Source organism: Nicotiana tabacum, chromosome 23 (assembly GCF_000715075.1).
Source record: "Nicotiana tabacum cultivar K326 chromosome 23, ASM71507v2, whole genome shotgun sequence".
In the NCBI taxonomy this organism is placed as follows: Eukaryota; Viridiplantae; Streptophyta; class Magnoliopsida; order Solanales; family Solanaceae; genus Nicotiana; species Nicotiana tabacum.
The window spans coordinates 89,201,979-89,217,219 of record NC_134102.1 but is presented as its reverse complement, the minus strand read 5'-3'; the positions used below and the strand labels follow the sequence as shown (position 1 = coordinate 89,217,219).

The 15,241-nt window shown below is 36.6% G+C and overlaps 1 protein-coding gene across 2 annotated transcripts; it reads right to left on the bottom strand.

Annotated features, from left to right (window-relative positions):
- Positions 1 to 7,207: 7,207 nt before the first annotated feature.
- On the bottom strand, positions 7,208 to 14,584 carry LOC107782565 (psbP domain-containing protein 5, chloroplastic). 2 transcript variants are annotated; one of them, XR_012705886.1, is made up of 12 exons: positions 14,425 to 14,584; positions 14,183 to 14,340; positions 12,097 to 12,205; positions 11,449 to 11,498; positions 10,812 to 10,879; positions 10,626 to 10,724; positions 10,118 to 10,177; positions 9,927 to 9,986; positions 9,792 to 9,846; positions 8,596 to 8,645; positions 7,634 to 7,811; positions 7,208 to 7,476 (listed from the first exon to the last, which is right to left on the bottom strand). XR_012705886.1 is itself a non-coding variant. In XM_016603451.2 (11 exons), the coding sequence occupies exons 1-11, from the start codon at positions 14,502 to 14,504 to the stop codon at positions 7,713 to 7,715; spliced, it is 888 nt and encodes a 295-aa protein (XP_016458937.2). In that variant the 5' UTR covers positions 14,505 to 14,584; the 3' UTR covers positions 7,456 to 7,712. The 2 variants fall into 2 exon arrangements, 1 of the variants encoding a protein (XP_016458937.2); XM_016603451.2 differs by having other exon boundaries at positions 7,456 to 7,811.
- Between the last annotated feature and the right edge of the window lie 657 nt (positions 14,585 to 15,241).

Below are 15,241 nucleotides of genomic sequence, written 5' to 3'. Positions count from 1 at the left end.
AAGCCCCAAAGTCAACTAAAACGTCAAACCCAGGCCCGCACCTCGAAACCCAATAAAACTCATAAAATCCGATAACCCATTCAATTACGAGTCCAACCAAACTAATTTTACTCAAATCCGACTCCGAATCGATCTTCAAAACTCAAAAATTCACTTTATAAAATTTTAGACAAAACCCCCCAAATTTTACTTTGAAATCATCAATCAAATACCAAAAATGAAGATGGATTCATGAAATATAATCAAAATCGAGTAGAGAACACTTATCCCAATCCATGTGGTGAAAATTGCCTCAAACTTCATCTCAATCTGAGCTCCATAGCTCCAAATATGATAAAATGGTCGAAACCCGCAAAAATACAGTACTTATAACCACTAAACAGAAGTACCATTCGCGCTCGCGAGGCATCCTTCGTGATCGCGAAGAACAAACTCCATTGCCTCCAACAATACGCTACGCGATCGCGAAATTAACCATGCGAATGCGATGACCACATACACCTGCACTACGCGATCGCGACAAGACCCACACGAACGCGTAGAAGAAATCTCCACCTCTATAATTCTCAACTCAACCCTATGCGATCGCGAGCTGAAGAATGTAAACGCGATGCTGAGGCCTCACAAAGGTACGCTAACTCGGTAACATTGTCGTGAACGCGATGAAGGAAAAGGCCAGCTCCACTAATACACTATGCGATCGCGACCCAATCTTAGCGATCGCGAATAAGGTCTGAAACACCAGAAATCAACAGTGCCAAAAAGCATGGAAATGATCCGAAACTCTTCCAAAACTCACCCGAACCCTCGGGACCCTGTCCGAAAGTACCAACAAGTCCCATAACAAGGACCTATTTGAGGCCTCAAATCACACATATTGACATCAAAACCATGAACCATGCCTCAAATCGAACTTAATGAACTTTTAATCTTTCAACTTCCAAAACTCGTGCAGAACCTTAGCAAATCAACTCGGAATGAACTAAAATTTTGCACACAAGTCCCAAATGACATAACGAAGCTATTCCAATTCCTAGAACCAAAATCCGAATACGATATCATCAGAGTCAACTCCTGGCCAAACTTATGAGCATTTCAAACCTTCAAATTTCCAACTTTCACCAATTAGTGTTGAAACCTTCTAGAAATATCCAAATGCAAATCCAGGCATATGCCCAAGTCCAATATCATCATCCTAACCTAACGGAATCATAAAACCTCTGATCCGAGGTCAAATACTCAAAAGTCAAACTTGGTTAACTTTTCCAACTTAAAGCTTCAAACATGAAATTCACTCTTCCAAACCAATTCTGAATCACCTGAAAAACTAAAACCGACAACTCACACATGTCATATTATATCATATGAAGCTACTCGAGACTTCAAATAGCTTAACGGAGTGCAAATGCTCAAAATGACTGGTCAGGTCGTTACATTCTCCCCCACTTAAATATATGTTCGTCCTCGAACGTGCCAAGAGTCGTTCCAAAGCCATCAAATTATCGTGTAACCTTACCATGCACATACCCGGGGTGATCCCACGTCACCCCAATCCATTTAAGCCTGACAACACAACATAACTAAAGATAATTACTCTAACCTTAGTTCGTAAAATTAGAATCCAATTCCCAGCATCTGGAATTCCTTACAAGACCCAAATCTCGTATCTACACATTGTATAAGTCTGAACAAGCTATATCAAGCCATAACCATAACTGAAGACGTAGTCACCTAATATACCACACGACTCGCATACTCGTAGCAATAATTCTCGATCATAGTAGCTGCTCAAAATAACTCGATACCGGTAATAGACCTCATATCAAATAAAACCTCATTCAGAACCTTCATACATTGCCGATAATGAAGGAAACATACAGAAACTCATAACCACCCATCAGATTAACAAGTCGTGGAGCTCTCCCCCCTTCGACAAGAACTATAGCCAATTTCTAATTCGATCAGTGAAATTATCCTTCCAAAATATACCACAATCAAATCTGATAACGCCCATTCTAGGTCCAATGACCTCATCTCATCAAATACAACCACTCTACTGACATGCCACACCAATATTGCCCTAAGCCTCAAACCGTGCAATTTGTGCACCAATACGCAATAATTCAAATGCACCCAAAAATGGAAAATGGCTCAAATGAGATAACCGTCCAGCAAGCTCAACAAGTACCACCATAACGCAATACTAAGGACCTATCACATACAGTAGAACCAAAACACACAAATCTAACATAAAGGATCATATCCCAACATAACTCTGATGCGATGTGTGACCCCATCCAAACATCGGTCCTATGAAATACCTCAAGCCACAATGCTCAAAATCAACAACCACACGCAATTCGACATCAAGTACACGAAATGCATTACCACAACCATGGAGAAGCATATAACACAATATACCACAGCCCGAAAAGACCATAACCAATGCGCAATCAACCATTCCATACCCCAATCACCATCTAGCTCGAATTCCGCTACAAGGCCCAAATAGAACCGCACCATGTGTGCACATAACCCATGAATCACAAGCCCTTATAGCATAGGAGAGGAACGCATAGAACATATCAGAACATGAACAAGCTCACCTATAACAGAGTGACTCACCCCTCAACACTAACCGTGTTGAGTCAACAATTAGGCCTGCTGTAACGTTCAGCCCGATCCCATAATTATCACTCATAATCAGGCCCTCAGCCTCACTCAATCATCAATCTCTTCAGTCTTTCGTGCTCGCAAATCTCATGCCAATCAGCCCAAATAATGATAACATGATATGACAACAAATGATAACAGAGACTGAGATATGATATAAAAATAAATGAATATGACTGAGTATGTAATTGTAATTTAAGCAAATAGCTCAACAATAGAAATGACCTCAGTGGGTCCCAGTAGAGTAAGTACATGGCCTAAACATGATTCCTAACATGGATCACAACTCAATTACTCTAACACGTAGGAATTTCATGGATAAAGATAAGATAGAATACTACACAGAACCACATAATCATCCGAGTCATAATTCATACGGTGCACGCCCTCACGCCTGTCACCTAGAATGTGCGTCACCTCAACACCAAACACATAACACGTATATTCAGGAGTTCATACCCTCAGCACCCAGTTTCGAAGTTTTACTTACCTCGAACAAGTCGAATACAATACCGAGCAAGCCAAACAATACTCTAGAAATACCCTTCTATGCGTAACAACCTACGAACGGCTCGAAACTAGACAAAAGCAACTCAAATACATCAAATAATGCCTAAAGAAACAAACTCAAACGATAAAGGTCAAATCTTTAATCAAAAGCCCAAAGTCAACCAAAAAGTCAAACTCGGTCCCGTACCTCGGAACCCAACAAAACTTACAAAATCTGACAACCAATTCAATTACGAGTCCAACCATACTAGTTTCACTCAAATCCGACTCCGAATCAATGTTCAAAACTCAAAAATTCACCTTAAGAAATTTTAGACAAAAACTCCCAAATTTCACTTTGAAATCATCAATCAAATGTCAAAATGAAGATGGATTCATGAAATATAACCAAAATCGAGTAGAGAACACTTACCCCAATCTATGTGGTAAAAATCGCCTCAAAAATCGTCTCAATCCGAGATCCATAGCTCCAAATATGATAAAATGGTTGAAACCCCCAAAAATAGTGTACTTATAATCACTGAATAGAAGTACCATTCGCGATCGCGAAGAACAATCTCCAATGCCTCCAACAATACGCTACACGATCGCGAAATTAACCATGTGAATGCGATGACCACATGCACCTGCACTACGCAATCTCCATGACCAACGCGAACGTGAAGAAGAAATCTCCAGCTCCTAGCTTCTCAACTCAACCCTATGCGATCGCGAGCTGAAGAACGTGAACGCAATGCTGAGGCCTCACAAAGGTACGCGAATGCGGTAACACTGTCGCAACCGCGATGAAGGAAGAGGCCAGGTCCACTAATACACTATGCAATTGCGACCCAATCTTCACGATCGCGAAGTAAGTCTGAAACACCATAAATCAGCAGTGCCAAAAATCATGGAAATGATCCGAAACTATTCCAAAACTCACCTGAGCCCCTCGGGACTCCGTCCGAACATACTAGCAAGTCCCATAACATAACACGGACCTACTCGAGGCCTCAAATATTACATATTGACAACAAAACCATGAATCGCGCCTCAAATCGAACTTAATGAACTTTGAATCTTTCAACTTCCAAAACCCGTGCCGAACCTTATCAAATCAACTCGGAATGAACTCAAATTTTGCATACAAGTTCCAAATGACATAACGAAGCTATTCCAATTCCCAAAACCAAATTCCGAACACTATATCATCAAAGTCAACTCCCGATCAAACTTATGAACATCCCAAACCTTCGAATTTCCAACTTTCGTCAATTACTGTCAAAACCTTCTAGAAATATCCAAATGTAAATCCGGGCATACGTCCAAGTTTAAAATCATCATCCGGGCCTAGCAGAATCATAAAAATTCTTATCCGAGGTCAAATACTCAAAAGTCAAACTTGGTCAACTCTTTCAACTTAAAGCTTCAAACATGAAATTCAATCTTCCAAACCAATTCTGAATCACCTCAAAAAACCAAAACCGGCGATTCACACTGGTCATAATACATTATACGAAGCTACTTGAGATTTTAAATAGCTGAACGGAGTGCAAATGCACAAAACGATCGGTTTGTGGGTTTGAGGGTTTGATTTCATTATCCATTTTTGGACCTAGAGAGCTCGGTTTGTGGCGATTTTTCGAGAGATTTTCAAGAAATTCATTGGGGTAAGTGATTCTAACTCTGTTTTGACTATATTACACGAATACATTATTATTTTTATCCTTTAATTAGTTATTTGAGTTGGAAATTTGGGAAAAACTGTAAAAACTTCTTAGGCTAAATTTTGGGGATTTGAAAGGCGATTTGAGATCGGATTTGAGTAATTCTTGTATGGTTGAACTCATTATTGAGTGGGTGTTCGGATTTTGTAATATTGATCGGGTTCCGAGATGCGGTCCCGGTTTGACTATTTTTTGTAACTTTATTGTTTGAAATAGTTTTCTATAGTTTATATTTATGGTATGAAGTTATTTTGGCTAGATTCGAGTCGTTCGGAGTTGCATAATCGAGGAAAGGGCTTACTAGTAGATTGAGTTTACGTATTTTGAGGTAAGTGTCTTGCCTAACTTTGTGTAGGGAAATTCTCCCTTAGGCTTGGTGTTGGTTTGCTTTAATTGTGATATGTAAAAGTCGTGTAAGCAAGGTGACGAGTGTGTACATGGATTAAATGTGGTAATTGCACGGTTTTAGCTATGTAGATTCCTTTCATGCCTTTAATTGAGTTACCATAACATGTTATATCCATCATCATTAGTCTATCTTCACATGCTCTACTTGTCTTTATCTCTTACTTATTAATTACTCTACATGTTTAGTTGAAGTTCGTATTTCCTCTATTCTTTATTCATTATTTAACCGTTGAATTCTTTACTTGAAGTTGTTATTCTTAGAATATCTTGTTATTGAAATTGGTATTGAGTTATAAAGGATGTGATTCATATTGAGGCAAAGTGTTAAGTTGTGAAATACTATTCTTGTTGAGTTATTCACTTTCGGTTGTTATTGTTGAGACTCTTGAGTACATTGTGGTTGAGCCATGGGCTATTTATTGTGAAAACACTATTATTGTTGATTTCTTTGGCAAGTTGTGATATTAGACACTTGAGGTGTGATTTGTGATACATTGTGATATTGATACGCATACGGTGGTATAAGATTTCGGGGTTAAAACGCATGCGGTGAGACAAGGTAGGCTTGATATGCGTGTTGCTAGTAGGGGAACTACTTGAAGCCACGTGGTGTGATAAGATGGGCTAAAACGCGAGAAGCTATTGCGGGAAAAATAATTTTCAAAACTAAATGCAAGGGTCCCGCAGTGATATAAGGAGAGATTGTAAAATATTTTGTGATTTTAGACTACGAGGCGGTACCTCGGTAGTGATTCGTGTTGATACTTTTCCATTACTTCACTTGTGTTTTGTTGCTTTGTTCCGTGTCATAGCATTTCCTTGTCTTCCTTCCGTGATGTATTATTTGCCTTAGTTCAGTGTAGCTAATCTCGGTGTATTTCTTTATTGTCTCCTTTCTATTGCTATTCATTATTTTATTGTTATATACCTGTTCAGTTTCTTATTTATTCTAGTAGGGCCTTGACCTGACCTCGTCACTACTCTACCGAGGTTAGGCTTGGTAATTACTGGGTACTGTTATGGTGTACTCATGCTACGCTTCTGCACATCTTTTGTGCAGATCCAGGTACCTCCTACTAGTCCAGGCACTAGTGAGATAAGCTCAGCTTCGGAGACTTCAAGGTATACCTGCCCGTGTCCGCAGGCCTCGGAGTCCCCCTCTATCTAGTCTACTTCATTTTCTTTTCCCTTTTAGACACATTGTTGTATAGGGATGATCAGTACTTATTCGTAGAGCTTGTGACATGTTATCACCAGGTTTTGGGAAAGTTGTATATGCTGAGTTGCGGAGTTTTCTTTATTGTAGTTGTTGAGTATTTGAGAGTTATTTGTTATTTCTGTTATATTGCGCATATATGTTAGGCTTACTTAATTTTAGAGATTAGGTGCCATCACGACATCCTACGGAGGGAAATTGGGATCGTGAACTCTCATTTAGATACATTAGGAAAGGAAAGAAATAAGTTGACATAGAATAGGATAAAGCATTTTGCTTAACTATACTTGAAATGATTACACAACATGACTGACATAATTTGGAAAAAGACAAATGATTCTTTTTCATTTTTCATTAATGATTATAATCATTTAAACATCAAAGTGTGCATTAACAAGCGTTCAAAAATTAGAATATCAACTTCAGAATAGAGTTTTCGATTTGTTGTCCTAATCTGGAAAAGTGAGTGAAGTACTGATTGAAATATGTAGTCTAGATCTAAATTCACATATAGTTTTTATATATTACTATGCAGGAATGAGATAAATGCTAAGTTACATTAAATCTAACTGAATTAATTCTTGATACGAGTAGTCTGGGAAATTTTAAGAGCTGCATTATGTTTATTCTGCTCAAATTAATACTAGCAGAATTTGTTTGGCCAAAGCACATAAACTGAAGAAAAGCACCTTCAAGCACATAAGCAGCTTTTTTTAAAAATATATTTTCGTTTCAGAGAAACATGCAATTACACTGTAAGCAGAAAAATACAAACAAGTCCTCCAAATATCATCTCTATATTACAAATGCCATTCATACTCTTCATCTAATAGAACTTCCCATTCAAAAGCAAAAGAGACTAGATAAACTGCAACTGCATTTTGCAGAAAACTCAAGCCTGGAGATGATCTATTGGCAGGCAAAAAGCCTCTAAGGGAATTTGTAGTCAACATCGCACCAAAACTGCATTCAAGAATTGCAATGTTGTCTCACAAACGTGTAGCGGCTGCATTGGCACGAGTTTCGTGCCAAAATTGCTTAACACACGCTGGTTGCAAGTTCAAGCTTAGCTTGAAGTATATTTCCTTATCAAAGAAAAAACTGCAATGTAATTTCTCACTTTTGCTAACCACATTTGGATCTCTGACTATTTGCTATCAGGGACACAATAGTAACCCTAGCCACACCTCGAAATACAATCACCAAAACCTCCAGGGATCCTTGTACGGAGGAACATAGCTTTCTGTGGGAGGAAGAAGTCGGAAAGATGCCACCGACTTTTCCAAGAATGGCCCCATCTGCAAAGTAAAGACTATACCATGAATTTTGCAACATAGCATAAATATCAAAGGGGAAAACAGGAAAAAGGCAAAAGGAGGTAGAAGGCATATTAGACCCGCTATTAAATTGTTGCGTATAGCAAAATTGTGTCATGCCAAAAATGTGCATCTCGAGAAAAGTAATACAAAGTTTTATTAAGAAGGCAGAATATTTTTCTTTTTTCTAAAAATCAAATAAAGAAGGCAGATTATAATGGAAGGGGATTATTGACGAAATGGTAAGAGTTGTAAGCCTCCTGCAGAAATGCAAGGTCAGGCTGCGTACAGCAAGCTCAATGTGGTCCGGCCCTTCCGGTGCGCATAGCAGGATCTTAGTGCACCGTGCTGCCCTTTAAGGCAAAATCTTATGCTTCATGTAATGATGTTTTAAAAGAAACGATAAATTAATCCTGTAAGACAAGAAGGTTTCAGTGATGTAGATCTTCACGAAATGAAACCTCTTTAATTGAATCTTGTAAGGGAATGTCACAAAAGGATCTCAAGATAGAACTGTGCCGTTGATGACCCAAAAATTGTGGTCTAGTCACTAGCTTTACTTTTAAAATTTCTTGAGCATTTCAATGGAGTACAGAAAGCAGCAAATCTTTCATCTGCTTCAATAGTCTGGTTCTGCTACGGCTATTTGTGTAGTATCAAGTCATGTAAAGGCAATGCTGTAGTATAATTAATTGATATACCATTGGGTGATATTATAAATTCATAATAAAATTTTTAAATAAAATCACTAAATAGAACCACTTACTTTGTCCCATTGCTTGCCAAGAGTGGATGCGCTAAAAGTATACAAATAACCTGAAATGACACGCATTCTCCAATAAGCTAACTAGCAAACAAGGTGAAATATATTTTCAATATAAGCTTGTCGGATTGCTCTAGGAGGATTATCCTTACGCCTGTAATAAATTTCAGACTACTGGTGATAACTACCCTGGTGTCTTCCCAAGGAGCCGAGGGTCTATCGGAAACAGCCTCTCTACTCCAGGGTAGGGGTAAGGTCTGCGTACACACTACCCTCCCCAGACCCCACTAGTGGGATTATACTGGGTTATTGTTGTTGTTGTTGTGTTCTGATTCAGATTACGCTGATGCAATTACAAAGACGTATCTTCAAATTACTATGTCAATATAGGAATATGCTGATGGCATTCTAAGATGCATCACTTTGGTTAAAGGTATAACATATATTGAATTTATTACTTACATTTATATGTTCAAAGAAGACTTTAGCTTTATCAAATGTAAATAAGACATAGAAAATTTAGAAAACAGTTATAAGACCAAATTGATGACATATTCTTAAATTTTATATAAGACATTCACTTCACAAATTCATGTGTGTGCAGAAAATGTTACATCCAAGATATTTGGTCATTTCCTTAATAAGTTTTTACATAGGGTCCTCTTTTTGTAGGCCAAAGACCAGAAATCTGCAAACATGCAAACAAGAATAATCTGTGTAATCCAACGAAGTCATAACTAATGTCATACCCAATGCAATGAATATGCTTGAGGAAAATGATCAAGCATGTCCAAGAACCAGAAAGTTAAACACCTTTCTATCCAACCTTCTAAAGCCGCTCTAATTATCAACTGAAAACCTTAAAGGAATAGATTATTTAGTACTATATCACGAGTAATAAGACAGCACGTAAGATGAGCTTTTCCACTTTAAGTCAAATGTCCTAATTTTTTGAATCACCTCAGACTAGTTATAATTTTTCTAAAGAATAGCTTAGCTAATGAAACAATTATTTCAGAAATATTGTATTAACTAGCTAAAGGAGAAATTAGTGAGTTATGATTTTAAATACCATAGTTACATCCCAAAAAGAAAAAGTACCACTTCCTATTAATAAAATACATTTTCAATTGTCCCAAAGATTATGTTTATGTGAAGAGTAAAAAATAAAATAGTCACTAACTAAAACTCAATTTTACCATCTCGCTCAGCTGTTGAAGCAGCATAGTGACGAAAAAGATTTGTTTCTTGAGCCTGCATATTACAACATGAAATATGAGAATTGTAGAAGATCATTCAGAATTTAGAAATTTGAACTTAAAGAGGGAACTTACTGTTTTGGTTGGTGATTTCCGTACAAGGTACTCATAATACCAATAGGGCTCACCATCAATCTAATAAGTTTGTTATAAAAAGAAAAAGTTGACTGAGTGCACGAAGAACAAAGTGGGCTCAATACTACACAAATGATAATTCATGCAAATACATAACACAAATTTAAACATGTAGATGAAAAGATACTCACTTCAGAAGCATGTGCATCAAGAAGTGAACTTTCAGCCAATCGCTGAGTTGAGGTTACACGCTGTAGAAACATATAAAATGTTACCTCACACAGATACCATTATGGATTTTTGTTTTGGCAATATGCCGTGCAAAAAGAAGGACAAAGAATGGGTGATGCATTTCAAGAAGTTTTATAATGCAGCCGGTGGAAGAATATGTGCAATGATACAACCAAATGCCATCTGTTTAGAGTTTATCCAACCAAATATCTCACGAGAAATTTTGTGATGCATGAAGCAACTAATTTGGTTTCACTAGGTAATGAATTCAAAATTAATAACATTTTTTCTCAAATTGAATAATCAATCTGTAAGTTCATATTGTATTAGCATAGAAGCAAAAGCTGATAAACTAGTAAAACATATTACAAGAAGCAGCTGGGGGTTGATATCCAAACCACAAACCACATCATATATTTGCTAAACTCGATTATGCATCTGCTGCCTTTGGAGATAAAGAATCATTACCAAAGCAGACTTATCAGACAAAACAGAATCAGCAACATCTTTGGCACTCCATGTACTTTTCTCCTTTGACTTTAAGAACTGTGAGTTGGGAGGACCTATCTGAATAAACATATTGCAGTAAGTCTCGACAAAAGAATGGAAAAGATTGTCAAAGTTAAGAAGAATGAACAGGAGTAGACGAAATACCGAAACAGAAATGATGAGATTATCGATGATGTCAACTCGTTCAGACACAATGCGAAGGCGTGCATCAGCTGCATGATATATCAACAGATGGCAAAAGAACCATTACATCAAAATCAAAAAGTATATTTCAGAAGCCCGTGACTCTAAGTGGACGTTTGGACATAAGAATTGTAAAATTCCAAAAAAACGTGAAAAAATTTTCAAGTGAAAATGGTATTTGAAAATTAGAGTTGTGTTTGGACATGAATATAATATTGGGTTGTTTTTGAAGTTTTGTAAGTGATCTGAGTGAAAATTTTGAAAAATAACTTTTTGGAGTTTTTCTAATTTTCGAAAAATTACAAAATTCATCTTCAAGTGAAAATTGAAAATTTTATGGCCAAACACTGATTTCGAAAAAAAGTGAAAAAATTCTTATATCCAAACGGGCTCTAAGTAATTTTTTTCCTTTTTATGGGATACGTGAAGTATGTATAAGTGCACCATGCTAGGGCCTAGGTGCTCGGAGAAACTGCCACTTAATTTGGACTTTAACCTAGTTTAGTGACTTCCTTAGTATCCAACCAGAATATCGAATAAATTACATATTTTAAATGTCACCTTCGTTTGAAACAGGAGACAAGCTACACAAACTTACGTGATAGTGGCGCAGCCGATGAATAACGCTCTGGTTTTCTGGTCTCCACCCTTCAAATAGATGAAAAGAGTGAGGTTCCTACAAGATGCAGTGCATGAAAAAAGAGAGTTTCTCTCATATGGTGAAAATTAAAAGGACAGCTCATTTGCATAAAGTTAGATAAATCCACAAGAATAAACGAATCTATAATGGTTGTCAAGTGAGCTGCAAACACTGTGTCAACGGGAAAAATGAATTATACAGAATAGAAGTGGATTTGGACATCAAAATGGATAGAGCTTTTGGCAAATGCTGAACTAAAAGTGCTCATTTGCACGATGAGATCAACTGAATTCATGTCTAAGAGTTCGGTCAAGTGTGTCCCTGAAGGCACCTAGGACTTTCCAAATGTACTGAAGGATTTGAATGTGTACTTCAGCGACTTGTCTTTTTCACCTATATTTGACGATCAAATACATTAGAATTTTCAAAGGTCTAAGCTTCTTTTGGGCTAAAACTACCATGTCTATTGTTTCTTACTGTACAACTCCATAAGAAACCAGCAATGCAGGCTAAATATTTTTTTTTTCTTTTTTCCTTTTTTATAATTCCAAAGACACATATCAAATGGAAAGCAGATAAGAATTTAGTAACCAAGCTATTGCTTACCATTTGAAGACAAACTTCTTAGAAGGCAGTTCTATAGGATACAAGTAGGAATAGGAATTTACATCATCGACAGATGAACCCATTTTCAACTCTTCCTCAGCACTAAAACCTGCATATAATACCATGTATGAGAAGATCAAATTGGAACTCAAGTCAAACAAGTCTCTCTTATATGAAGCATGCCTCACCCAGGACAACCTCACTAGGAGAAACTTTCACATTGTCAACAGATGTTATATGTGTCAACAGGCTATTGAAACCAATAGGCACCTTTTGTTACATTGTGCAGCAGTTATAGGCATATGGAACATGTTCATCCCAGCTTTTGGTCTCAAATGGGTTATGCCTGATAGTGTAAAAGATGCATTGACTAGCTGGAGTTCATGGAAGATTAGAAAATCCAGCAGGAAAGTTTGGAAGATGATCCCAGCTTGTATTTTCTGGTGTACATGGACAGAGAGAAACGCAAGATGTTTTGAGGGCATTTCTACTCCAAATTACATTCTTAAGGCTAGATGTTTAGCAAGTTTATGTAGCTGGAGTAATCTTTCCCCTGTTAATTCCCCTGACACCTTTTGGACTTTGTTAACTCCTTAACTTTAGACTATGCCTTTTGTAATAGAGCTAACATTGTCTTTTTGTCTTTCCTGCATTGTAAATTTTGCATCTTCTTGATGCCTAATATGAAATCCATTACCTTATCTAAAAAAAGTCTCTCTTCATTAAACCTAAAAGCGATTAGAAAAATACAAAACCATATTTTCTCTTGAAACATGGTTCTCTACATTAATCTAAGTATATGAAGAAAAATTCAACTATATTCGTATATAAAATCATGCTGACCCTTTTACACAAACATTCTTTATCCATATCACCTGAGAAAAACAGTAAGGAATCTGCCCGGAATCCCCCCCAGCAACTATTTTCACTTAGTTTTTAGGTAGCATAAAGACAAGATACCCTTTCCAGCAGGCAAAACTGCTGCAGTGTTGCTGTTAATAAGCCTCATTATTCTTTTATTTACACAAAAAGGAAATAAATTATAATATCAATCAACTAGGAGAGGACTAGTGTATTTTTCAGTATACGAATGTAACGGTTTCTTGCATTGGACATGCAAATAACATCCACACACCCAGCATTGATTTAGAATCAGCTGTAGTATTTATATCGTTTCTTCCTCTCTGACACTCCGTCTCCTTTCATCTTGATTCATTTTAAGGTAGTCTAACAAGGTAAACTAACGCCAATGCTACACTTATCCCTCATTTCCCTCCATGCCATCCAAATGAAGACTAAAAGCATACATATAACATAGGTTAATCAGCAGTAACAAGATTTAGGGTGAAACTTTATTTTTTTTGAGATTTGGCATTCATGCTTAATCAATCCCATTTTACTTGACCACTTTCCTTCATTGGCAATAAATTTAATATAATATTTCTTTTTCCTTTAACGGATTATTCAAATAACCATCCTAAACATGCATTTTTAAGTTAATACTATTAAAGACCGTCCCTTTATGAAGAGAACTTATTTCATCAGTCCTAACAGTATTTGTCTACCTTTTAATGGGAAACTTTTCTCCCTCCAGCAATTCAAACAAATATAAACTAGCTATTACTTCATATAATTTCAAACTACTTTTTAACGTTTCAAAATAATATCCTTGACACTTCACTACCAAACACATTATTATACCTCTTTATTATTTTATAGGACACTATTACTATTTGGAGAGTCAAACTCTATTTACACCAAAAAGGGTCTAACTTTTTCTTTTTTGGATAATGGTGAGCTTGTGCGCACCCGACTAACTCCACCGAGTACCTGCATCCGACCAGTACAGGTACCGGGTTACTCTGTCCACCAAAAAGGGTCTAAATTATTGGGTGGGGAAGGAGTTCAAAGACACCAACAAACTAAAAAATGATAATGAGATATTTTGTCTTATCACTATGATTACAAACGGAAACAACAGCATAGATAAGGTAAGAATAAATTCACTGAAGTACTCCAAATTAAAAATTGTGATGTGGAACTAGAAAATGATACTCAAAAATGCAAACTTTACAGTTGTTGTTACCTGAAAGTGGGAAAATTAGAGAGAGTGAAGAAGAAAGAGCAATGAAGGCCAAATCCCTTCTTAAAATCCCATATTCCAAAGCGGGTTCTTTGCAAAACTCTGAGCAAGCCCTGATTTTCCCACATTTCTTTTGCTTCCATAGAATCTTGCTCTGGTTTCTATTGAAAAAAAAAAGGAAATTTCTTTGTTAGAGGCAAATACGAGATATAAAAATGGAGAAATGAGTAGGAAAAGTGGAGTACTTTAAACGGGTGGGAAGGATAGAAGGGTTGGATGAAGAAGATAATGGAAGAGGAGGAGATGAGAGCAGAGCTGTTGCCATGGTATGGTTCGCCTTTTTGGATTTAGCTCATATCCTAATATGGAACTCTTTTACTGCTTGCCTTGAGTTGAAATAGTAGAATATATGGATTGTTTTAGTTGGCAGACAATTTTTTTTATTACCATTCGCGCCAATTAAAAGCAAGTACACAAATACCCATATTTTGGATTCTTATTTAAAGAAGAGCTGAAATTTAAAATTTAACCATCTTAAAATTGATTTTAGAATCGCAAGGCTAAAGTTGAAAATTCGCTTTCTAATATTTAAATCTTCATAGCTAAAGTTGGAAAATGCTAAATTGGAATTTGGAACTTGATAACATGTGCATTTGTAACTTGATAGAAGGATATGGAAGTCGGGAATTAGGGTTGTAAGTTAGGTATAAGGCATGCGTACACACTTTCCTCCACAAGTCATGCTTATGGGATTATACTAAGTTTTTTGTTGTTGTAATTAAGACTGTTCAAATCGAACCGAAAAATCGCATGAAACCGAAAAGTCAAATCGAATCGATTAAAAATATTAAGTTTGGTATTGAGTAAAAAAATCTGAATCAGGCCGACATATAAATATATAATTTTCTTTAGACAATGTCTAAAAATATTTGTGATTCTCTCATGGGATGTGATATTTAATAGGACTATGAAGTGCATCTATTGTTATTTACTTTAAATAATGGTTTGTATCATTAATATCTTATCAAGTGTTATTGAAATATAACAATCTCTTTATTATTC